Here is a 24,947-nt window from a genome sequence, read left to right on the forward strand (position 1 = left end):
TTTCTTTCTCATACAAGTTCCCTCAAAGACCAATATGCTATGACGTCGTCCCAGGGAGAGTGGACCCTCCAGCTCATGCAAGCCTTTCTTCCTGGCCAGACTGTTTACAATGGGAAAAGCCATGGCCAAGCCCTTCACCGCCACTTTCAGTAAATAATAATGGCATTCTATTGAGAGAGAGAGACTCAGACTCTCACTACCTCTGATTGTGCGACGGTAGAATAAAGGTTAGAGAGGCTGGCTAGCAATCGGACGGTCGCTGGTTCGCCTCAGGAGCTGACAATCTACACACACATTCAACAAACAAGGAAGAAAACACACAGCAAAGACATTTCAAAAATACACATTTGGAACTTTATTTGCAGATGGGTCAATTAAGCTGTGAGTATTACAAACATAACTCATTAGCAGTCAATCAGTGACTCCTTGACCACAGATATAAACCGTAATAATAATTTAAAAAATATATCTACAATACTAGAACAGTTGGTACTGTCATGCACATCTAAAAGTGACTGAAGGCACAGAATAGATTGAATTTGGTTTATCAAGTTTTCCACATAAATAAAACATTTCTTTATTGTAACCTCACATCTTTACAGTTGACCAACAATTGAAAATTAATTTATAAAAAATGTTACAGAATTTAGAAAAGAGTAGCATACTGACCATAATACAAATGTTGGAACATATTTATTCATTTTAAATTACAGTGACAACACTAAAAAGACCCGAAATCAGAAGTAGAGGGAAGTGCCAACTAGCATGTAAAAAAAAAAAAAAAAAAAAAACATTATTGCAGCTTTCACATTCTCCCCCATGGAATCTATCCCTGATCTTCAAATCAGGGGTTGGCAGTATAGAACTCCTCATACATACATGTACATATAATAATTTTCAAGATACTTGCCCTGTATTTTACCCCGTTGGACAAGGCACGTCAGTATTGCAAAATGATTGTATTTAACATTCTTTGTATCAATCAACTCAGTAGTCAAAACCATCCTGTCCAGTAGAGGGCAGCATTGGCTCACTCATGTCATTCAGTGACTGGCAAACCAACCAGTTGAGCAGCATCTTCACTCTGGAAGTTCAGGTTTGTGAAGTTCAGGTTCCTCAAAGATTTCTGGGATCACCACGCCAATTTGCTGAGATGGTGCGATGTTTGTTGGTCACGGTCTGCCTCAACCACAATGCTGGAATGAAAAAGAATAATGTTACAAAAGAATATTCCACTTGACTGACCATGGGACATATACTGCAGGCCTACACTCATATACTAATTATGCCAATGTACCCAACAGCCAAGTTCTATCCACTTTGAATTTCTGTTTGCTTTGGCACTAATATTCACTCTCCTCATGTCTTACTGTTCGTTTTGTTTTAGAAGAGCAAAATGAGGATCTGCGCCAGGGGAGGTAGAAATCGGAGGAAAGGGTCATTGTAATGCATGGAACGGAATGAGAAATGGTATCCAAAATGTGTTTGATACCATTCCTCATTCCATTCCATGCATTACAATGACCCTTTCCTCCGATTTCTGCCTCCACCAGCCTCCCCTGCTCTGTGTCTAGGCTGGTTAAAAGTGTAGGTGGCTAGTGCATAATGAAAAAATAGCAACATTCACTTCAAAAGGGTGGTCGCAATCAAATCTTAAATGGAAGAGGCAGGAAGCCGAGATGCAAAAAGTAGCCTAATCACTTGAATTCACTTGAAATTAAACGACACGAAAGTGGAAGTGCAAGGTGCTAAAACAATGAAGTGAAAAAATAAAGAGCAAACGTTTCAGCGTATAAGCCATCATCCGTGCTGTACAAGCAAAAGGGTACACACACACACGCACACATAAACATATACCTGCTGTGTAGGCTATTAAGTATAAACAGGCAGCAGGGGTGATGAGAAGAGAGAAAGAGAGGTCATGGAGCTGTGTATTATAGAATCACATATAAATACACTAGAAAAGCATGTAGAACAGGAATGACAGAAAACAATTCAAATAGAGTTCCTCATTAAGGCTATAGGGATGGAAGGTTTTGAGGGCTTTGTTTCGACACCAATACTCACTCTAATGTCGTTAGGTTGGAGCATGGGTCATCCAGGACGTCAACAAGCAGTCTCACTCCTGACTCTCCAGGGTCGTTCCCCATTATATTCAGCTCTGTCAGGTGTTTCGGATTGGTCCTCAGAGCCCAGGCCAAGGTCGAAAAGCCGTCCTCCTTGATTCCACAGCATCTCAGTCTGGAGAAGGAGGGAGGTAGAAGCTCTTTACATTATTTTTCCTCATATTAATTACATTGAGCTTGTTAAAAGCTTACAGTTGTAGTAAAGGCTTGACACACTTAATATTCACGTTCAGCATTACTAAATGTTTTATGAATACCATTTGAGACAATGTATGACAATCATATTCTGTCATTAGGAAGTGTCATTGTCACCATACAAGTTAAGTGCTACGGTATCAAAACCATAACCAGTGTTTCCTCCAGGAATTTTTACATTAGTGGCGGAGAGCCCTGTCCGCGCGATTTTTTCCCGCGTGCACGCGCATGAAACGCGCACGCGCGCTCAAAACAACGACCTAATTTCAACCAAAACTAGAGGGAGGATGGCAAAAAAAAAAATTTAATATACAGAATATAAACTTGTGATACCGGTTTCCATCCATCAGCTCTGAAGGTTTACGTTACTCACGGATCCAATGTCCTTCCAAACGAGCAGTCTCGGCTCCGTCTCAAACACAACAGGAAAAGTATGTCCAACTTGGCGAAAGTTTCAGAGTATTTCCAACTTGCGCGAGTTCTTCAACTTGCGACAGTTTTTCAACTAGATGTGATGGCTATCATGTCTATCAAAATTATCAAATTAGCCATCGTCCTGGCATGATTGGGCTGTTGGTTTCAACGCACCTGTTGTTTGTCCTTCCTCCGTTTGCAACAAGAAACTCTGGACCTTTTCATGAATTAAAGTGGTCTTAAAATCCAAAGTCCAAATAAAAGTAACAAACGAAAGTAATAGATAGATAGATAGATAGATAAATACTTTATTTATCCCCGTGGGGAAATTCATTTTGCCACGCCACTCCACTAAAAACCACACATAACAACACAACACAACATAAAGGACAGACAACAACACTGGGCCAGCCATGTACAGTATATAAAAAACAGTGAGATCTGATATAAAAGTGGATTAAAAGGATGGCTATAGTTATTTATATTAAAATACTAAAAAAGTGATGATGGTGATTAAAATAAATAATAAATACAGATTCAGGAGCCTTGACCCCGACTGCTACTTTAGTTTCCATTGAACAGTCTTAGTGCAGCCGGGATAAATGATTTTTTATATCGCTCCGTCCGGGAGCGGATCGTAATGAACCGCCCTCTGCGGCGGCTGCTGGTTTGCCCAGCGAGGACATGATGGAGGGGGTGGTTGGGGTTGTCCCTGATGGACAGCAGCTTACTCCTAGTCCTTCTCTCCACCACCGTCCCCAGAGAGTCCAGGCTCCTTCCCACCACTGAACCCGCCTTTTTTACGAGCTTGTCCAGCCGTCCGGTATCCCTCTTGGTGATGTTTCCCCCCCAGCAGACTGCAGCGTAGAAGAGAATGCTGGCCATGACAGACTGGTAAAACATGGCCAGCATCTCTCCACACACTTCAAAAGACCTAAGTCTTCTTAAGAAGTACAGCCTGCTCTGGCCCTTCTTATAAAGTGCCTCTGTGTTGGTGGACCAGTCCAGTTTGTCGTCCAGATGCACCCCCAGGTACTTGTAGGTCTTCACCACCTCGATATCCTCGCCCCGGATGTTAATGGGCAACCGAGGTGGCTTAGACCTACGGAAGTCTATAACTAGCTCCTTGGTCTTAGTTTGGTTGAGGAGCAGACCATTCCTCTCGCTCCAGACGCTGAAGGCTCCTATCAGATCCCTGTACTCCCCCTCCCGTCCATCCCTCACGCACGCCACTATGGCTGTATCGTCAGAGTACTTCTGTACGTGGCAGGACTCAGAGTTGTGTTTGAAGTCTGATGTGTACAGGGTGAACAGGAAGGGAGCCAGCACAGTTCCCTGCGGAGCCCCGGTGTTGCTCACTACTGTGTCCGAGACACAGTTCCCCAGCCTGACTGACTGTGGCCGTCCAGTGAGGTAGTCCATGATCCAGGATGTAGTGGAGGGATCAACCCCCATACCTGAGAGCTTCTCTCGGAGTAGAAGAGGCTGGATGGTGTTAAAGGCACTTGAAAAGTCAAAGAACATTATCCTCACCTGACTTCCCGGCTCATCCAGGTAGGAGTAAGCACGATGGAGGAGGTAGAGGACAGCGTCATCCACACCAACTTTTTCCTGATACCCGAACTGCAGGGGATCACGTGCATGTTCAGTCTGTGGTCTCAGATGTCTCAGAAACAGCCGCTCCAGTGTCTTCATACTATGTGAAGTGAGGGCAACCGGTCTGTAGTCGTTGAGCTCGGCCGGGCGCCCAGTTTTGGGTACTGGCACGAGACATGATGTTTTCCACAGAACCGGCACCGTCCCTGACTGTAAACTCAGGTTGAAGAGCTTCTGGAGGGGCTCAGCCAGTTGGTCTGCACAGACCTTCAGCAGCCGCGAGCACACCCCATCAGGACCCGCCGCCTTTCCAGGGTGCAGCCTCTTCAGCTCCGCCCTTACCTCCTCCACTGTGAGGGACAAGGGGGGGGGGCTTGGTGGGAGAGGGGGGGAGAGGAGGGGAAGGGGAGGGGAGGGGAGGGGGGGGGGGGAGGGAGGGGGGAGGGGAGGGGAAGGGGGCCCAGCCGTGCTGCCGAGCCTGTAGCTGTGGGATGTGGGGGAGGCTGGTGAAGCGGGAGAGGTAGTGGGAGGGGCAGCAGGGACAGAGTAGGCACCGGCCGCTGAGTCAAACCTGTTAAAAAAGTGGTTGAGCTCATTGGCCTTAGCCAAGTCTGGGACCGCTGCCTGACTGTTCTTCCGTTTGTAGCCGGTGATGGTCTTCATCCCCTTCCACACCTCTCTGGTGTTGCTGTGTTGCAGCTTCCTCTCCACCTTGTTCTTATAGTCCACCTTGGCCTGTTTCATACTCCTCTTCAGCTCTTGTTGTATCAGCCTGCGCTTGTCTCTGTCCCCCTCTCTATAGGCAGCCTTTTTTTGATTCAGTAGTAGCTTGATGTTAGAGGTAATCCATGGTTTATTGTTTGGAAAGCAACGCACCGTCCTCGTCGGAACAATCATGTCCCTGCACCATGTCAAATAGTCAGTGCAGCAGTCAACCATCCTGTCCACAGCTGTGCGCCCCCTATTACATATTAAATATATGTTGGTGTACATACCACAGCGCACAGTAGCTGCTGCTTGTTCTCCCGCTGTAGTTGTAGCTGGTGGTGGTGGTACCCCGCCATAAACGTTCATGCAGTTTCGGATCGCTCATAGCCACTGCTAGCTTCAGCAATGTTTGAAGTGTCTGGGACATCTTTTTTCTTGAAAAATCCATCCATCTGTCGCTGTTTTCGTTTAATTTTTCGAAGTTATTTAACGTGATATCTTATTTGCGCACCTAGCTAGCTAGATCAGCTTTTTGTATCTTTTAGATGGTACTACCGGTGACTTTTAGCCCGTTATTTGCGAGGAGAAAACACAGGCGCCCGAGCATTTCGGCAGGTAAGACTGCTGAGCAGGGATGGTTGAGGTGGATTTCTTCTTTTTTTTTCTTTTTTTCTTTTTTAGTGGACTGAATCAATTAGTGGCGGAGGAAATTCATTCGTGGCGGCCCGCCACCAATAAATGCATATAGAGGAAACACTGCATAACTATCAAATAAATGATCTTACGACAATGTCTTCAGATTGCAGCGTGGTAACCTCAGGGCAACACAGAGCATCTTAACTCCCTGATCATGCAGTTAATTTCCGCAGAGGTCCAACTCTGTCAGAGGTGAGTGGTCTGTGCCGAGGGCTGAGGCGAGTGCAGCGCAACACTTTTCAGTCAGGTCACAATAACTCAGCCTGGGAGGTGAGGGCGGCACAGGGATAATAACATGTTAATACAATTTTGTTCTTAGGAGTTATTACAACATTTCTACACAGGTATAGGAGTAACTTCATGTAGGTGGGGTAGGATATTTAAAGTTACCATTAAACAAAGTATCCTTAAAAAATCCACAAGGTCATGGGATGTTCAAGTTGAATAAAGACCATGAAGACCATTTCACTTTAGGCAAACTGCTAACAGCATGTAAATGGAATGTTCCATGTAAAGTTACACAGTACACATGTTTCTGATATGGGAGTACTGGTTGTAGCTTTCACCTGAGTCTATCTATTAGACAGGATGGATTCTTCAGTGCTGCAGCGAGCTGGTTGACTCCTGAGTCTGTTAGTTGATTCCTGCTCAGATCTAGCTCAATTAGGCATTTTGAGATGGGGAGGAAAGTCAGTGCAAAAGCCAGAGCCTCACAGCCTTCCTCAGTGATCCCACAGTTTGCAAGACTAGAATAAAAGGGGAGACATTATTTGTTATACTCTTATGTTTCCACATTTCAGAGCAGAAACCAACTCCATGCAATATGAATTTATTATAAATGCACACTTGAATGATTTTACTACTGGAATAAGAGATAGAAAAGCTAAACTCTTGAGGTAGACATACTTCAGTTCCCGCAGATAACACCACTCTGAACTCAGGCCTTTGCAGAGCAGTATCACGCCTGAATTCAGCAATTTGTTGCTACTCAAGTTCAGCCGAGTCGGGCAGGTTTCACCGTCTAGATATTCAGCCAGCTCTCTGCAGCATCCCGCCGTAAGGTTACAGCAGTACAAGCTCAGGTTACATTGTGGTGTTAATTCCATCCTGCTGAAGATAATGGCATGTAGTTATGTGCTTTGCTGTTCTCAGGGCTTAAAGTGGGGAAAAAAATCCTGTGCCTGAAACTTTTTCTTGGGGAGGGGGGGTCACAGTTTGAGATATTGGGAGAGCGGGTACAGAAGACAGCTTCTTGTCTCAATGTTTAAATGCATTAATACTATTTTATAGTCAATACAAAATACATGTCTCAATGTTAAAATGCATTAATACTGTTTTATACTCAATACAAAATATATGTCTCAATGTTAAAATGCATTAATACTGTTTTATATATTATAAAATAATATATTTAGATGTCTTTAAAAGGCCAAACTGATTGCATCACTTATTAAGCCACTATCACTATAACAATACAGGATAAAATATATACATGTCTTGTATTGTATCTTGGCACCACGTCCCATAAGGTCCTTAAACGAGCATCAAACACTTAATTTCTTGCATTCTGGTGAATTGATATGCACCAATTTGTGCCCTTTCTCCATCAATTTATGGTGGAAATGTCATTATACATGTAAAGGAAAAAACAATATTCAGGCACCAGATGACCATTCAAAATATAATGTAATATAATGCAATATAAGGCTCTCAGGCATTCTGTACTTTCAAATATGTATTCTCCTTGAGCAGTCAACATACTATCAGCTGTTTCGCTAGCAAACACGAAAGCTAACTTATTTGTGAAACAGCGCCCCCGCCACCACATCGGCGCAGTGCCGCAATTGCAGTTAGAAATGACATAAATCCACCGAGTGCAACGCTTGTAGAAAATACGAGTTTTGTCGAGAGCTGGAGACGGAGGCGGCCGCCTCATAGTTCTCTATGCAGGAAAAACCCTGCTACTCTCCTCTATCCATGCCCAGCGCCATTTATTCCTTACTCCCCGTTCTAGTATAGCTGTGTCTTCGCCAGGTTTAAGAAACTTCCATTTTAATACTCTTACTAAAGTTAGCGAGATAGCGGGCTGCTAAAAGCGAACGTCTCTACAAGCTAAAATTACACTCATTCAAACTTCTTAAGGCCCGCCCCACTACTCTGCCTCCGATTGGCTAGAAGTCGTTGGTTGGCTTGAGCAATGTGATACCATTGGTAGGCGGAGCTGTCTCTTTGCTGAAGATGACTCTTTAAATTACGATGTAAACAAATAGCATGTGATTTCTTTTTTTCTCTCTCAAAATTCCCCCGCGCCGGAAATCCGGCACCGTGCCGGAGAACTTTAAGCCCTGTGTTCTTTTAGGTCAAACTGAGGATTTGAAAATGTATATTTATAGTGGCATAATGTGCATATACTTGTAAACAAACAAAATGTAAAATAGGTACGTAAATGCCAGTACTCAACCTCCACACAAGATTTTATAAAGTGCTTTGTTTGTACCAAAATAGCGCTCTTCATTGAATGTGTTTTATCATGTGACCTCGTTCCTTGATCGCTACCGATATATCATGGCCATTGAGCTCAAATATACATAGGCCTACTTGAAGCTTTAACAGTTACAGGGTGAATTTAATACTCACACATCATATGGTTGGTGAAGTTGCATCAGTGTATGAACAAGTTGAATCACTCCTTGGTCTCCTAGGTTATTAATGCTTAAATCCAGCTTGGTGTTCTGGTCACAACTGACGAGCTTTATCATAGAGCTAGCCAGTTTGAAACAGGACTCCTCCCCAACATTGCATTGCGAGAGCCTACAAAAAGATGGAGAAGAAAGTGTACTCTTTTAACACAGAATCACTGATACAATACTGGTTTGGGAGGAAGGAGCATTACATCATCTCAGTGGTTAGCATAAGTGATTACTTTCCGATTAAAGGTTGACTGGTTCAAAACTTACTTGAGTGTATTTAGTCTGGCCAGGCGTCTGTCCAGTCCATGAGCAAGTATGGACACTCCAGAATCTCCTAGTTCATTCGAGCTTAGATCCAGCTCTCTCAGAGTGCGGTTTTCCTTCAGAGCTGCAGCCAGATATTCACAGCCTGTCTTTGTCACTCCACAACCGGTCAGGTTCAGTCTCTCCAGTCTGCACTCTTGGTGCGCTAGTCCTAAAGAGAGCTCCATCACCCCCCCGTCCTTGATGGTATTGAAGCCCAGGTCCAGATCTCTCAGATAGGAGGTCTCTGATGTGAGGATTAAGCCCAACGGACTGCAGCTTATAACAGTGAGGTTGCTGAAATGCAACCTAAGAGATAAGAACATGAAAAAGTCTTAACCTACACCACTACCACGATTAATGTAATACTGTTATGTAAATTCATCTTCAAAAAAAGGTGATTTATTTCTTACTTACAAAGCTGTTTTGGAGGCTTTGACCATTGGCAGCAGCCTCAGGAGACCCGCGTCAGATCTGGACTCCAGATCCACCTCGAACACATCTTCTCGACCCCCATTCAAAGAGAACCACTCAAAGGCCACAGCTGACCACTTTGCGGAACAACACAGTCAAATAAGCAACACCAAAACACATGTTACTGTCTGCATCTCTGATTACGCAGTGTTGCCAAACAGGTCACAATTCAGAATAGAGATACATTAGACTCAGTACATGTAGAAGCAACACATCCTACAGTCTTATTCACTGCTAAACATACAGTACCAAACACATTCCTGTTCTACGTAAAGACACTCCTTTGCCCTATGAGTTACGATCACAACATGGATTGCACAAACCCACCAGTGCCGACCTCTGGACTACCATTAGTTTCACACCTCCCTTATCATCTTTCATCATGCACTTTCAGGTTCATCTGAAGCTTCATCAAGCTACAAAACACAAACACCTAGCTTATCTGGTTCTTATAAAGTCGTTTCTATAAAGTGGTGAAATGTCCAGTAAGTAATACTATGCATTCTAAAGATGTCTGTTATGAAATGTTGACAGACAAACACATGAAAATATGAGCAAGGCATTATCTTGACATGGATTATACACACTGAATCAAAACGTTGAAAGTAAAACTAAAAGCTACATGTTTTACCATACATTTTTAAAACACATTCAAGTTTAAAAATACATACTGTATATTGCAAGTCACAAAACATTTCAGTAAATGCAGAGATTAGGGATAATACATGACATATTCTCTACTCTAGAATATAATGTTTAAATAATCATTTATAATGCACATAAAAATAATATTGTTAGCTGATGCACAGTTTTAGTCAAATATATATTTCCTCACTTAAACTCACAAAACGAACAAATGTAAAAGACAAATAATTGACAACATACAACTTTATGAGTAGAAATGAAGTGGATAAGACTCCAGGGAAAATGTTTAAAAAAAAAAAAGGCAGTAAATGGGAAAGTGAAAAAGTTTATCACAACAGTAGTTGCATGTCAATATCCTCTTATACCAGAGCATTGGTGGATAGCCTACCTACAGAATATCTGTATCAGGGGAGGCTGGTGGAGGTAGAAGTCGGGGGACAGACTCATTGTAATGCATGGAACGGAATCAGGAAAGGTAACATTGATACCATGCCTCACTCTGTGGCTCAGTTGGTAAAGCATTCTGCTAACAACGCTTAGGTTGTGGGTTCGATGCCTGCAGGGCCCATATATACTGACAAACGTATGCGCTCACTGCACTGTAAGACATTTAAAAGCATCAGCTAAATGGTATATGGTATATCATTCCAATGAGCCCGTCTTCCGACTTCTACCTCCACAGTATATCACGCCTCTCCAAGGTCCTGACACTGAGGACCATCACCCACCAGGACCCTCAGACGCTGCTCTTGTCAAACTCACACACAAAGTACATGGTGGGGTTGCAGGCCACGTCAGTCCAGTCGCCGGCCGCCACCATCTCAGCGCAGTCCTCGTCCTCGTAGGCGTTGTTGGGCTCCCCTTCCCGCCACTTGGTGAAGGTGCTCATGGGAGAGCGGTCAACGTAGGTGAAGTGTCCCTCGCGGTCGATGTCGTTGATGCCGATGTACACCCTGTTCAGGCCCGCCTCCGTGATGTACCCCGCGATGGCCCGGTTCGCCCCCTCGTCCTTGGGCATGGCGAGGTGTCCGCCCCGCCCCTGACAGTAGACCTCAGCGTCAGAGTAACGCTTCTCCTCCTTCACCAGCAGGTACACCTTACCATCTCTCTCCTTGATGCCAGCGACAGCTGCAGAGGACGGCAGTGCTGAAAAATGGGCACTTGTATTTCTAAAATCACACTGACATAACTGTACATACACCCCCAGCGTTTCACATCACATTGTCCATGACAACAAACAAAGCTCGGTAGAGCATGGAGCTAACAACGCTTAGATTGTGGGTTCCAGTCCTGCTGGGACCATATATACTGAAAAATCTATGCATTCACTGCAATGTCAGTCACTTTGGATAAAAGTGTCAGTTAAATGGCATATATTAATCTAAGACTGTTAGCTAAATTCAGTGTTAAAGTTATTGTTTGTGGGGAAAACATTGGAAAACATATTTTCGATGCTGCATGTCTATCAAGAGTCTCAAAATCGTACCATTTTTAATGAACTTCAGCTCGCTGGTTAACTGGGCCACGTGGTTGTCCATCTCACCAATCATCTTCCTCAGAGGGGTGCATTCACACGGTACACCTGGGAAGACAAAACAATGACTTGGTAAACAGTTACACAGTTATCTCCAATGTAACATTGTTTCCATAACTGTTATTTGATGGGCAGATTTGATCTAGAAACATCCAGAAGAGCTGGTGTTCTACCTGGATCTCCATTGGGACCTTTTGGTCCAGGATCCCCCATATCTCCCTTTACACCTGAGAGTGGAAACATTGTTTTAGGCAAAAATTAGTCCAAAAAAAGAAGGGAAAAAAACACTAGCACAGCAGGAAATCTTTACCTTTGACTCCATTGGGGCCCATTTTCCCATAATGTCCCATAATGCCCTTCTGCCCTTTAGGTCCAGGATGTCCTACACAACAGAAAACACATTTGTATTCTTCATTGTCATCGTCAAAACAGTACAACTAGCTGAGAGAAAATACACTCTACTGTATTCCGTCTTCTAGCATTGTGACTGCCAATGGCCCCCTGGCCCCAGCACAGATTACTTTTTCTTGCTATGACTGATATGATTCATTTACTTAGACAAATGTATTTGTTGTAAGTTGCTTTGAATAAAGGCGTCTGCTAAATGCCCAAATGTATGACATTCCGTCTTCTTCATTCAGTTAGACCAGGCTGAACTCTTTTTCATTGTTGTATTGTATTCTGTATAGATTCTTAAAAACAAGCCTGTAATCTAATGTTAGAATAGCCTAAACAGCAAAGCATCAGTCTGTGTGTGTAATCTAAGATACGGAGACAGAGAGCCTCCAGTCCTCATTACCCACTGCAGTAAACACTTGTCATCAGTCCAGGATTCTGGGTATCGTTTCTCACACGACCTTTGACCTTTAGTAAACAATGTGCTGCTCTGGACAGCCTAGCTGTGATGTAACCAGCCTGCAGCATCCTTCTGCTGTTAGCAAGACGGATCCCAGTCAGTCTGTGTGGTGGTCTTTTCCCTACTTGAACATCTATAGTATAGATTCTATACTTTTCACTGTCCTGGTGTCCTGGTGGAACAAGCTGCCCACTGCTTTCAGGAGATTACTTTTTCTTATGATGACTGATGGATAGATGATTCACTTACTTAGACAAATTAGTTGTAAGTCGCTTTGGATAAAGGCGTCTGCTAAATGCCCAAATTATAAATATAAATGCAAATGCACTGACAAATTAAAGCGGGAGAGAGCAAATCCTGTGACGTTTGGTGAGGCTTTATTGTTCGTTAATCCCGTTTTAAAAAGACAATTACAACGTACCTACTGCCCCCGGTGGGCCGACTCTTCCTGGTCTCCCAGGTGCTCCTTTCTCACCTTTGACCCCCGGGTCTCCTGTCAGACAGAGAAGTCATTGAACAAACTATACAGTACATTTAATGTACTACATTATCAATCATACACCTGCTAATGAACGTTGTGATGTGCACTACAGCCCTTTGTTTTTTGGGCATATTTTCAGACTTCATTGTTTGTATACAGTAGGTGGTGTGTGTGTGCCTGTGTGTGTGTGTCCGTCTGTCCGTGTGTGTGCGTGTGTGTGTCTGTCTGTGTGTTTGTGTTTGTCCACAAACACACAGACAGACACACACACGCACGCATGTGTGCATGAATACGTGTGTACGTGTGTGTGTGTGTGTCTGTGTGTGTCCGTCTGTCCGTGTGTGTCTGTCTGTGTGTTTATTTTTGTCCATGTGTGCATGCATGCGTGTGTGTGTCCCTGTGTGTCTGTGTGTGTGTGTGTGTGTCCGTGTCTGTGTCTGTGTGTGTGTGTGTGTGTGTGTGTGTCAATATGTGCGTGTGTGTGTGTGTGTCTGTCTGCGTGTTTGTGTTTGTCCATGTGTGCATGCATACGTGTGTGTGTGTGTCCATGGGTGTCCGTGCGTCCGTGTATGTGTGTGTGTGAGTGTGTATACATGTCTACAGTATATGTTGTATGCCTTTGAGTCCAGGGACGAGGATCTGGACGTTGCAGGGTTCGTCTGACATGTGTTGGCAGTGGCCTGACTGCACCAGCGCCAGGCCCAGCAGAGAGACAAGCACGCAAGACATCAGCTCCTCTCCTCCCATCCTGCAACATGGAGTAGGTGGTAGACTGGAAGACACACAAAGATATCTCACAACACCTGAGAGACAGACAGACAGACACACCACTGCAGCATGATTACAAAACATGTTGTTTAGTTTCTATTAGAATTAAAGATATTGCTGTTTTTTAAGTGGAGAAAAAACCACTACTTCTAGCAAACACTTAAGTACTTCTGTAGCCTATTATCCAACATAATTTGTTGCATACAGTAGGACATGGAAATCTGATAAATCGGAACCCTGCTGGGCTCAGTGTACTCGATAATGTTCCTAATCCAGCACAACAATACATGATGGTTTCAACCTGCCAATGTAAACATGCTGTCATTGGTTTACAATCCCAGTATCAATGAGATTGATTGGCTGACAGATTATTGAGTAGAGACCTCCATTGTTGTTACGATGATAGAAGACAAGAGCAAGATTCTCCTTCCATGAAACTCATGCAGTCTGCTTTGGTACAGCAGCCCACGTCAACTCAAATGTGAATCGCATACAATCAAACATCCGTGAATCAAACTAGGAATCAAGCCTCTTGCCTAATCTATTATATCAAAAACTAAACGTGAACGTATACATACCAAGCACATTTTAGAAGACATGGGTCCCCCTTTATCACTTACTTTAAGCTAACTTTTTGTGACTTTATTATGAAATTGCTGTTTAAGTGCCTTAGGACACACAACATACTATAGTACACACTGAGTAGCCTACATCTGAAAGTCTGCACAGATAAATAGCATCCATCAATGAATCTTCTGCATAGACAACTTAAAGTTGCTGTACGACATCTATAGTACAGCCTGCAAATCTGCACAAGTCACCATTATATGAGTTTCACAAACGGTCTCCATGAGTAGAGAGTAGTTTAAAGTAGCACTTTATTAATCCCCGAAGGGGAAAATTCATGTCCAACAGCAGATACAGCACTAAACATACAGTAGACATCACATATTAGGACAACTTACATTTCTAACGACATTTCTAAATGTAACCTACCCTTTGTGCAGTTTCCCAGACCCCCAGAACAAGCGAGTACAGTATCCTCAGTGTGAGGGGTCTCTCTAATGATCTTCATGAGTCAACAGGGGCTAGAACACTGGTGGTCCTTCTGAAGGATTCCATTTTTCCTCCTCAGGGCTGTAGAATGTGTGTGATAGGGCATCCATAAACAGTTACACAGATAACGCCTCCAGCCAGCTGGGGCCTCCAGATAATTGCATGGGAAAGCATGGGGGGGTCATTGACAGCATAGGCCTACATGTCTGATAGCACACTGACTCGACTTCAAAGGGGATTAGGAACTGAGGTCAATTGTTGATTTTCACTTCAAATGTGTACAGGCCTGTAGCCTATTGAAAAATGTTTTAATATAAATGTAGGCCTATAAAAAGTTATTTTAATTTTTTATTTATTTTTGTATTATTATTTTATAATAGCGTCACCGGAGGGTGGTATGATTGGCACATGATGCGTTGATGAGACACCTGACTCACGTGACCTGAGGCTGATTGGTCACCAGGCTCTTTAGCCTTCAGTTTAGTTGACTGTTCTTGATGGCGAGCAGGAGGTGACGAGTCGGATTGTTTGACACGTTTCTGCGGCTGGACTGTGACTGGACAGGAGTTGCTAGAGGGAAGTGACGGTGTAGGAAGGGTATGATGGAGTCGGAGGAGGAGGGGGGTGAGCACATGGGTCGCAACAAGCGGAAAAAACAGGAAAGAGAGGATCAGGTTGGATCAAAGGCTATGAGAAAAGATGAAGAGTTTAAGGTGTTTGTTTCTCTGGAGAAAGAGGGAGCAACATTTGATGGGTGGAGTCCTATGCAAATAACTAAAACTGTGTATAAGGAAATTGGGGAGGTGAGGAGTGTTAGGAAGTTAAGAAATGGTTCATTGTTGGTGGAGTGCAAGGATGAGGAACAGCTAAAGAAAGCAGTCAAGGTAACTGTATTGAACGGTCAGAAAGTAAGAAGTGTAAAAGTTCGAAAAGGAAGCAGAGGAGTTATAACCGGTATCCCTGTTAAAGTTTCAGTAGAAGAGGTGAAAGCTAACATTAAAAATGTAAAGGTGAGCGAAGCGAGGAGATTGAAGACTAAAAGAGATGGGATTCTTTGCGATAGTCTATCAATTTTGCTTACTTTTGAGGAAGAACGCCTCCCAGAGAGAGTGTTCATTGGCTATATGAGCTACGAAGTGAAGGTGTACATACCTCCCCCGTTACGGTGCTACAAGTGTCAAAGATTCGGGCATATAGCGGCAGTGTGCAAAGGGAAGATAAGATGCAGTAAATGTGGAGGAGAACACAAATATGAGGAATGCAGGGAGGGGGCAAATCAAAAATGTTGTAATTGTGGTGGCAATCACAGTGCAGCATATGGGGGGTGTGAGGTATTCAAACGCATGAGAGAAGTTCAAAAGGTTAAAGCTGAGCAAGGGCTGTCTTATGCAGAAGCAGTTAAGCAAATCCCCAAACCAGTTATTGTGGCAAAGGAAGGGAATAACATGAAGGGAGGAGAAAGTAGGCCTACAGCGCCGTGTGGAAAAAGTCAGGATGACACATTGATTGTAAAGAAAATTGATTTTGTGCTTTTTATTGCTGATGTTATCAATGGAGCTGCCCAAATACATAGTAGAACAGATAGAATTAAGATTATAGTTAAGTCTGCCAGAAAGTACTTAAATGCGCAAGGGATGGAGTGGGGAGATGTAGTAGATGCGCTTAATGAACCAGGTACTAGTAGTGTCGAGGAATCATCTCAATCAAAGACATGTTCAGACATATAATAATGGTATTAACTATCCTCCAATGGAATGCAAGGAGTTTGATTTCTAATGGGCAGGAATTTAAAAAATTTGTTGTAGACTTACAAAAGAAACCTAATGTAATATGTATACAGGAAACATGGTTGAGACCGCAATGGGATTTTGTAATACAGGGTTATGTAGGTATTCGGAATGATAGGAAGAATGGGAATGGTGGTGGTGTGGCTACATTTGTTAAAAATGGGACAATATTCAAAGTAATTAACTTGGGGAAAGAACATGAGTCAATACTATTGACTCAATAGTGGTGAAAATTTGGACAGGGAAAGATGAGTTTGTAATAGTGAACTATTATAATCCATGTAAAAGATTATGTCATGACACATTAGATATGGTGGGTGCACAAGCACAGGGTAAAGTGATATGGTGTGGGGACTTTAATGCACACAGTGCATTGTGGGGGGGGTGAAAGAACAGATGCAAATGGTTTAATTATAGAGGAATTTATAGAGGATAAGGGATTGGTGTGTATGAATGATGGGAGAGGTACTAGATATAATAGTGCTCAAAATAAGGAGAGTGCAATAGATTTAACACTGGCTTCAATGGGAATTGCAGGTATCACAAATTGGGAAGTGTTAAGGGAGTCTACAGTGGGGAGTGATCATTACCCTATAAGTATTATGCTTGGAGTAGAAGTAAATCAAGAAGAGGACATTAAGATACCGAGATGGAAGTTGGATAAAGCTGACTGGGAGAACTTTCAGCAAATTAGTTGGGTCAAGGTTGAACCGTTACTTAGAGAGGAAATATTAGATGTGGATGAGTTTAATGAGAAGTTGGTGTCAGCCATTATAGAGTCAGTACAGGAAACAATACCGATGAGTAAAGGGTGTAAAGATAGGAAGAATGTACCTTGGTGGGATAAAGAGTGTTGGCAAGCAGTTAAGCATAGGAATAGTTCATTTAGACAGTTGAAAAAACATCATTCTCTGGAATCATTAATTCAATATAAAAGGGCACAAGCAGTAGTTAGGAAAACTATAAAAACAGCTAAACGGACATACTGGAGGAAATATTGTAATACGATAGGAAGGGAGACTAAGCTGTCTGATATATGGGGAATGATCCGAAGAATGAGTGGAATTAAAAGGAATTATGTAATACCAGTGTTGACAGGTAGCAATAAATCAGCAGTCAGTAATAAAGATAAGGCAGAACTTCTGGCAGAAACACTCGTGAAAGTTCACAGTTCAGGTAATTTAACAGTAAATGCTAGACACCGTAGGGATACAATTCTTGCTCAGAATATAGATGTTAATGTAAAGAAGAGTGCAACAAGGGATAGTTTAGATTTACCTTTTACATTGCTTGAATTAAAAAGGGCTGTAAATGTGAGGAGGCAATCATCACCAGGGAAGGATGGTATTTGCTATAGTATGTTAGCTCATATGAAGGATCATGCATTACATGTAGTATTAAAGTTGTTTAATAAAGTGTGGGAATCAGGTAAAATTCCAAACAAATGGAAACACTCAATCATTGTACCTATTTTAAAACCAGGTAAAGACCCATCAGATCCATCAAGCTACAGACCAATAGCACTTACATCACAGTTAGGGAAAACTATGGAGCGAATGATCACAGAAAGGCTAACATACTATTTAGAAAGTAAAGAGTTGTTCTCTCCTTTTCAAAGTGGGTTCCGTAGAGGAAGAAATACTATGGATTCCATTTTACGTCTTGAGTCAGAAATTAGGAAAGCTCAAACTAACAAAGAAATGGTGTTAGCTGTCTTTTTCGATGTTGAGAAAGCTTATGATATGTTGTGGAAGGAAGGATTGCTAATCAAATTAAGTAAACTGGGGGTAGATGGTAGGTTATATAACTGGGTGTTAGATTTTCTTTTTGGCAGGACAATACAGATAAGGGTAGGGACAGAACATTCAAAGGAATACAGGGTTGAGAATGGGACTCCACAGGGGAGTGTTTGTAGTCCAGTATTATTCAATGTCATGATTAATGACATCTTTGAACAAATAGAAAAAGGAATAGGGAAGTCTTTGTATGCAGATGACGGGACCTTGTGGATAAGGGGGCGGAATCTGAGATACATAGAGAAGAAAATGCAGATTGCAATTGAGAAGGTGGAACAATGGGCAAATGAGTGGGGGTTCAAATTATCTATACCTAAAACACAGGTAATAGTTTTTTCTAAACGATCGAGAGAAGTGTCATTGAAATTATATGGGCATACTTTAGAACAGGTTCATGTAATTAGATTCCTTGGTGTTTTATTTGATGAAAAGTTGACCTGGAAACAGCACACGGATAAAGTAAAAGATAAATGTAAAAAGGTCAATAACCTGTTAAGATGCCTGTCAGGGAGAGATTGGGGACTAGGATACATGTCAGCAGCAGTAAGCCATCTTAAAAAGTTGGATGTGCAACAATCACAAGGACTTAGAATATGTAGTGGAGCTTTTAAAACATCCCCAGTAGCAGCAATACAAGTTGAAGTTGGGGAACAGCCACTGTGGATACGCAGAATTAAACTATTGTTAGCTTACTGGGTTAATCTCCAAGGTCAGAATAGTTCACATCCAACTAGGTCTATTGTACAAGATTGTTGGGAGCATAATAAGACACATTATATGAGTTTTGGATGGATAGGGAATACAATAGCAAAAAGGTACGATTTAGATAAATTACGGTATAGTCCAGTAATCCCGCACTCAATTATTCCACCCTGGTTATATGTGAATCCATTAGTAGATTTAGATATACAGCAAGAACTACGAAAGAAGTCCAAACATGCACATCCTGGGAATGTGGTACAAAACTATATTGGTCAGCACTACAGGCAAGTTCTTAATTTTTACAGATGGCTCAAAAGACCCAGAGACAGGACGTACAGGAGCTGCAGTATTCTTCCCACAGTATAAAACAGGAATTAAAAAAAGAACCACTGATCATTTATCAGTGTACACAGTGGAGCTCCTAGCAATATTGACAGCATTAGAATGGTTGGTAGAGAATAGGGTTAGTAATGCACTCATTGCCTCTGACAGTTGGGCAGCACTGTCAAGTATCAGATCGTTGAAATCATGCAGACAGGATATTGTTTTCAAGATCCATCATTTAATTTATGTAATATATAGTATGGATATCACTGTTTGCTTTGTTTGGGTTCCTGCTCATGTAGGGGTAGAAGGAAATGAAGATGCGGATATATTAGCTAAGCAGTCACTTAAATCAGAATCAATAGAAATGGATATTCCACTTAGTAAAGCTGAGGTAAAATCAATCATTAACAAACACATGCAGGAACTATGGCAAGAAAACTGGAACAGAAATGAAACAGGAAGGCATTTGTTTAACATTCAAAAGAAAGTCGGAATAGGAAGTAGGATGGGCAGGAACCGGCTCAGGATAGGTCATACTGGGTTGAATGACACACTTTACAGAATAGGAAAACACCCAAACGGCATTTGTGCACACTGCAATAACCCGGAATCTGTTCAGCATGTGCTGCTGGAATGTGGAAAATATGAAGAACAGAGAAAGCTCCTGAAAGCAGCAATTCAGAAAGCTAAGTTAAGGTTTACTGTAGGGAACTTACTTGGAAACACAGATACAGTAAATAACCAGGTAATTAAATATCTGAAAGAAACAGGATTGATAGGTAGGATTTAACCCTACCCCTCCCCACCATTTTGTTTATTTCTTTCATTTACATTTTTCCCCCTACCCCTCCCCACCATTTTGTTTATTTATTTCATTTACAATTTTCCACCTGTCAAGCTAACGTTCCACACAGTCCGGTAGGGGGTGGTAATGCGCCACACAGTCCAGTAGGTGGCGGTAATGCACCTTAAGCTGGTTGCCAACCGCCAATCAAATAAAAAGAAGAAGAAGAAGACTGTTCTTGATGATGACAACAAACAAACAAAGTAGATAATTGGAAAACAAGGTGAGCAAAGGTAGGGGTGCCACTTGTACTTTCGTCGTCCCCAAATATTGATTAGAACACGTCTGTGATTTACAATGAATAATTCGAATAATTATGTGAATTACTATGTATGTATTGTATTAATTTAAACGTATAATTGTACATTAAACGTTAGCACGCTAGCCTTACCAATGAGTTCCAGTCGGAGAGTGACAGGCAAGGAGTGATTATATGGGTTGTGTGCTCTGCCATTTCAACCATTCAGATTGCTAACATGATGTAGCAATGAACTAGCCAAGTCAGTAAGGCTGCGTTCGTAAATACGCTCTGGAAATCTGATCAGCACTCATGGTGTGCCTCTTGTCCAATCTAATTACTTGATCCCTTTATGACGTTAACCCAGTGTGCGCTCCGGCGCTCTCAGAGCGAATTTACGAACGCAGCCTTAGTTTGTGCATTGGTTAGGCTACTACGTTTTCCATTATTTAGCTGCTTATTCACAACATTTTGGTAAGCTCCACAGCCAACTAGCTAAGCTAACAGTAGTAACTTGTCTGTTTCTCTTCCCACTCAGCAATGTGATCATTTACAGAACATTCCCAACAGTTTCTGAAAATGAAAGACCTCAATGCTAAACAAAACAAACCAATGAAGAAATCTCTTAGAGGAAATGCCACAGGCTGCAATATGTTGGGGATCGGGAATATGTCAAAGTGGTAAGTCATGTGTTTAATCCATGACGTTTAGTTTACTCTTGCCAATGTTTGATAACCTCCAGGGGATTACTTCGGTGTACATTTACATTTTAGACATTTAGCAGCCGCCTTGTCTCAAAGTGACTTACAACAAGTACATTTGTACATTGTCTAAAGTAAGTGAATCATCAGTCATGTCATTACAGTAGAGAAACTGTACATAGGAGTAGTGGGGTCGAAGAGGTCTTTAGGAGGGACAGTCAAGATGTCACCTGAAGAGATGGGCCTTCAGTCTTCAACTATAGCAGAAGATAGGTAGTGACAGCAGTCCTGACAGCAGTGGGAAGCTCGTTCCACCACCTGGCACCTAGGACAGTCGCTAGGACAGTGACAATCCAGTACTTCAAATATTATCTCATCATAACTGAATGTGAATGCTTTTTTTTTGGGTGTTTCTCAGTTCTCAACCTGGAACAGTGCAGTGTGGTCCGATCCACAACAGGTACATCAGCCCAATACCCTCCCATGGGGTAGTGGTCCAAACCAGAGTCTTCCACCATGCTTTTTCTGCCGTTCAGAATCAGAACAACACTTTCAGGTTTGGACCTCAAGATGATCTCACCTGTTTTAAAAGAAAAAAGAATTAGACATTGATTCGGAAACATTAATCATGATCTAGCAAACTTTTGTTTCATAGGAGTGGTGGCACACCGCATTTACCAAGACCGATATCAACCAGGATACACTTCCCGCCCCCAGAAACGGCAGGTAAATCCCTATGGTATGCAAGGTTGTTGATTGATGATTACAAACACTAGATGTCTGGGATAAATACATTGGTGTATAAGCAGTGTTCTATTGAGCAGAAGTTAAATAAGGACATCATCTATTCGACCTCGACCACAAACACACCTCGAGGATGACAAAAAGCTATATGGTGTGTCGCGAATAGGTCTAAAATGATATTCCAAGAGGTCTAAAAAAAGCTCTAAAAGGTCTAAAATGTGACTTTTTGAAACTTGTAGGAACCCTGCAGTGAATCCGGTGTCTGACATAACTCTCATTATTTTTGTGTTCAACTTCTTTTTTTTCTTTTTTCATTTAGTTGTGCAGTCTAGCGACGATGATCAAAATATCTCAGGAGCAGCGAGCTTCACCAGGGGAACTGCCAGCTACACCCTGTCCTCACCATCGCCCCCTGGTGGAAGTGTGGACACAGCTGATGATGATTATTTCACCAGCAATCCCTGTGACATCAAGATCCGAATACCAAGGAAGATGCGCATGACAGATTCGGTACTTTGGAGAAACTCTTTAATAACAGTAATTAATATGCACTGTAGCAGTGTTTGTCATTGATACCGTAGGTCAATTGAATGCATGACTGGAATCTGGGGGGACTGCTGATCAAATTGTTTACTCAATGAACGTGATTCACATATCAATATGTGAACTTTTTCATTTCTGTTTGAAGCACTGCATTGTGGGTGATTGTTTATTTCAATGAACATCTTTCATCACTGTCTCTGTCGTGTGGCTTATTTCATTTGATTCAATTGTTTTCCTTTTGACAGCTTGGAAATCTGGTGTTCAAAAAACCCTCCTCCTCCAAACAGAGTAAAAGCAAGGCAGCTATTCCATCCTCTCCTCCTCCTCCTAAGAAGAGAGGAGGAGTTGTAGGAGCTGTCAGGTTGGACTGTAGGTTTGCCAGAATAGGGACACTGAGGAGGAATATCACAGAGCCTGTCACTGTGAGTTCCCACTTTACATAATAGTATCTCCGTGTACTGTGTTAGACACGCCAGGGGGGTATTCCATCAACATCGCTAAAGGAAAATCCAGGTGTATTTTGCTGAAACTTGCGAGACTTATCAAAAATAAACCTGTATTTTTCTTTAGCGACGTTGATGGAATACCCCCCAGATGTACCGGTATGTTATGTTTCCGATTTCCCATTTAGATGATACAGATATTGTTTTATTGCATTGACTCAATGACTTTTTCTTTCCTCAGTTTACAACAGAATACATTCACATTGATGACCAAGGTAAGAATAGGAACATGAGGTGAGTTAGGTATACTATACCTACCTGCAGTATGCAAAGGCTCTTGAGATGTTTCTGTCCCTAAATATCATGTCATGTAATAATAATAATAACTTCGATTTCTATAGCACCTTTCAAAAACCCAAGGACACTTTACAATTCTAAAGGGGAATGGTCAGACAGACAAAACAGAAAACAAACAAAGCAAAACAGTGACTAGGGGCCAAAGGCCTTGGTGAACAGATGGGTTTTAAGGGCTGATTTGAAGGAGTCCAGGGTGGGGGCATTGCGGATCATTGTGGGGAGGGAGTTCCAGAGGGTAGGTGCAGCCATGCTGAACTCTCTGATGTATTATTGCACAATATTCTATGACTTATATGGGATGTCTTCTTCAGGGGAGGCTGGTGGAGGTAGAAATGGGGAGGCTTGGTGGAGGTAGAAATGGGGAGGCTTGGTGGAGGTAGAAATGGGAGGACAGGCTCATTGTAATGCATGGAGTGGAATGAGGAACACGTGTTTGATACCATTCCTCACTCCATTCCATGCTTTACGATAGACCCATCCTCCGATTTCTACCTCCACTAGCCTCCCCTGGTCTTCTTGTATGTGCTTAGTCGCCACGCATGATTTCACTGAATGGGATGGAAGTGAATTGAAATGAAATGAAATGATTGGTTTAATCCATTGGTGTCAGTGCGTCTCCCGGCCTCTGCTCTGACCAGCTGCGAGCAGTGCTTCGGCGAGAGTACGGCCTCCCTCTACCTCAAGACCACCGAGTGGGAGTGTCACCGTCTGCGCCTCCTGCTGGGGATGAGCCGCACCCTGGGGGGCTTCTGGTACGACAGCAAGGCTCTAAGTAGGTCACCCAGAGCACACACACACACACACACACACACACACACACACACACACAACAGCTACCTGTACAGCAGGCGAGGCTGGTGGAGGTAGAAATCAGAGGACGGCCTCACTGTCTGGAATGGAATGAGGAATGGCAAATCCAACACACCATTCCTTGCATTACAGTAACTCATCCTCCGATTTCTGCCTCCACCAGCCTCCCTTGTTGTACTGTACAGTAGACTTTACCTTCCATAGGCTGAGGTTCCTGACTTGACACACGCATGGAGTGCATATATCAAGTCAATAATAGTTCTGCTGTGTCAGGATATTAAAAATAAACTCAGTTTAGCTTTGCTGTCCTTATTTAAGATGGGTCTTTGTTTTGTTGACTTTTCACAGGTCTCGGTGAGAACTATATCATCTTGGTGTGTACGACGGCGCTATCGGAACTGGTCCAATCTCAGCTCAATAAAATCTTGGCTGAGATCGGCAGGGCGAACTCTGTGGTGGACTTCACAAGAAGCCTGCCGTTCAGAGCAGCCAACCTTATGCAAATCAGAAGGGAGAGCATCGCGACTGATCTAGATGCATCGTCCTCAGTCCCCAAATGTCCTCGAAATGTGGTGAGTCGTTTAGTTGAACTTGTATGAAGGTAACAAATTGTTCGTTGTTGAGGTTAGGAGTGCTGTATTCTGTCATCGATCCCCACCAGCCTTCTCTGATCACCACATCACAGTTCTGGTTATGTAATGTGTCCTCTCTCTGTCTTTATCTTGGCAGAAGGTCTCCAAGACCTTTCCGTACGCTTCTGGAACTCCTCGGCCTTCTGACGCCTTTCAGCAGGAGTTCGTAAACACTATTCTCTGTCCCCCTGTGCCCCACAAGAGGCCTGGCAGCTCTCGCCCTACACCCCCCCAGAGTCCCCTGTACCCCTGTAGGTCCTCTCAGACCCCTGAGAGGTGTCAGTGGAAGGTCTCCGAGATCTCCAGTCAGTATCTACGCACACAAACCCCGCCCCCTCAGCTCTCTCCGCCAACACGTATCTTTGACAGTAATGAAGATGATGATGATGATGACGATGACGACGACGATGACGTAGTGGAGGCCAAAGATGACTTGGTGGTAGCCATCGATGATGACGTAGTTGAGGCGTTCGCTGGGCCG

The 24,947-nt window shown here is 42.8% G+C and overlaps 2 protein-coding genes across 7 annotated transcripts; both read right to left on the minus strand.

Moving 5' to 3' along the window:
- Window positions 1-533: 533 nt before the first annotated feature.
- LOC308151676 (ribonuclease inhibitor-like) lies at window positions 534-10,144 on the minus strand. Of its 4 annotated transcripts, none has more exons than XR_013937304.1 (8): window positions 9,146-10,144; window positions 8,693-9,037; window positions 8,373-8,546; window positions 6,642-6,842; window positions 6,302-6,481; window positions 5,825-5,998; window positions 2,068-2,241; window positions 534-1,196 (listed from the first exon to the last, which is right to left on the minus strand). XR_013937304.1 is itself a non-coding variant. In XM_080524584.1 (6 exons), exons 1-6 carry the CDS (start codon window positions 9,169-9,171, stop codon window positions 5,896-5,898), a joined length of 1,032 nt encoding a protein of 343 aa, XP_080380710.1. In that variant the 5' UTR covers window positions 9,172-10,144; the 3' UTR covers window positions 5,699-5,895. The 4 variants fall into 4 exon arrangements, 2 of the variants coding, with proteins under 2 accessions (XP_080380711.1, XP_080380710.1); XR_013937305.1 differs by having other exon boundaries at window positions 6,642-6,845; XM_080524584.1 differs by lacking the exons at window positions 534-1,196; window positions 2,068-2,241 and having other exon boundaries at window positions 5,699-5,998; window positions 6,642-6,845.
- Window positions 10,145-10,154: 10 nt separating this feature from the next.
- On the minus strand, window positions 10,155-14,614 carry LOC308151678 (collectin-11-like). Of its 3 annotated transcripts, none has more exons than XM_080524588.1 (7): window positions 14,483-14,614; window positions 13,336-13,466; window positions 12,659-12,730; window positions 11,692-11,763; window positions 11,555-11,608; window positions 11,334-11,429; window positions 10,155-10,993 (listed from the first exon to the last, which is right to left on the minus strand). In XM_080524588.1, the coding sequence occupies exons 2-7, from the start codon at window positions 13,463-13,465 to the stop codon at window positions 10,584-10,586; spliced, it is 834 nt and encodes a 277-aa protein (XP_080380714.1). In that variant the 5' UTR covers window position 13,466; window positions 14,483-14,614; the 3' UTR covers window positions 10,155-10,583. The 3 variants fall into 3 exon arrangements, with proteins under 3 accessions (XP_080380714.1, XP_080380715.1, XP_080380713.1); XM_080524589.1 differs by having other exon boundaries at window positions 10,155-10,975; window positions 13,336-13,490; window positions 14,483-14,613; XM_080524587.1 differs by having other exon boundaries at window positions 13,336-13,490; window positions 14,483-14,613.
- Window positions 14,615-24,947: the final 10,333 nt, after the last annotated feature.

Source organism: Nansenia antarctica, assembly GCF_963989245.1.
Source record: "Nansenia antarctica genome assembly, chromosome: 2".
Classification (NCBI taxonomy): Eukaryota; Metazoa; Chordata; class Actinopteri; order Argentiniformes; family Microstomatidae; genus Nansenia; species Nansenia antarctica.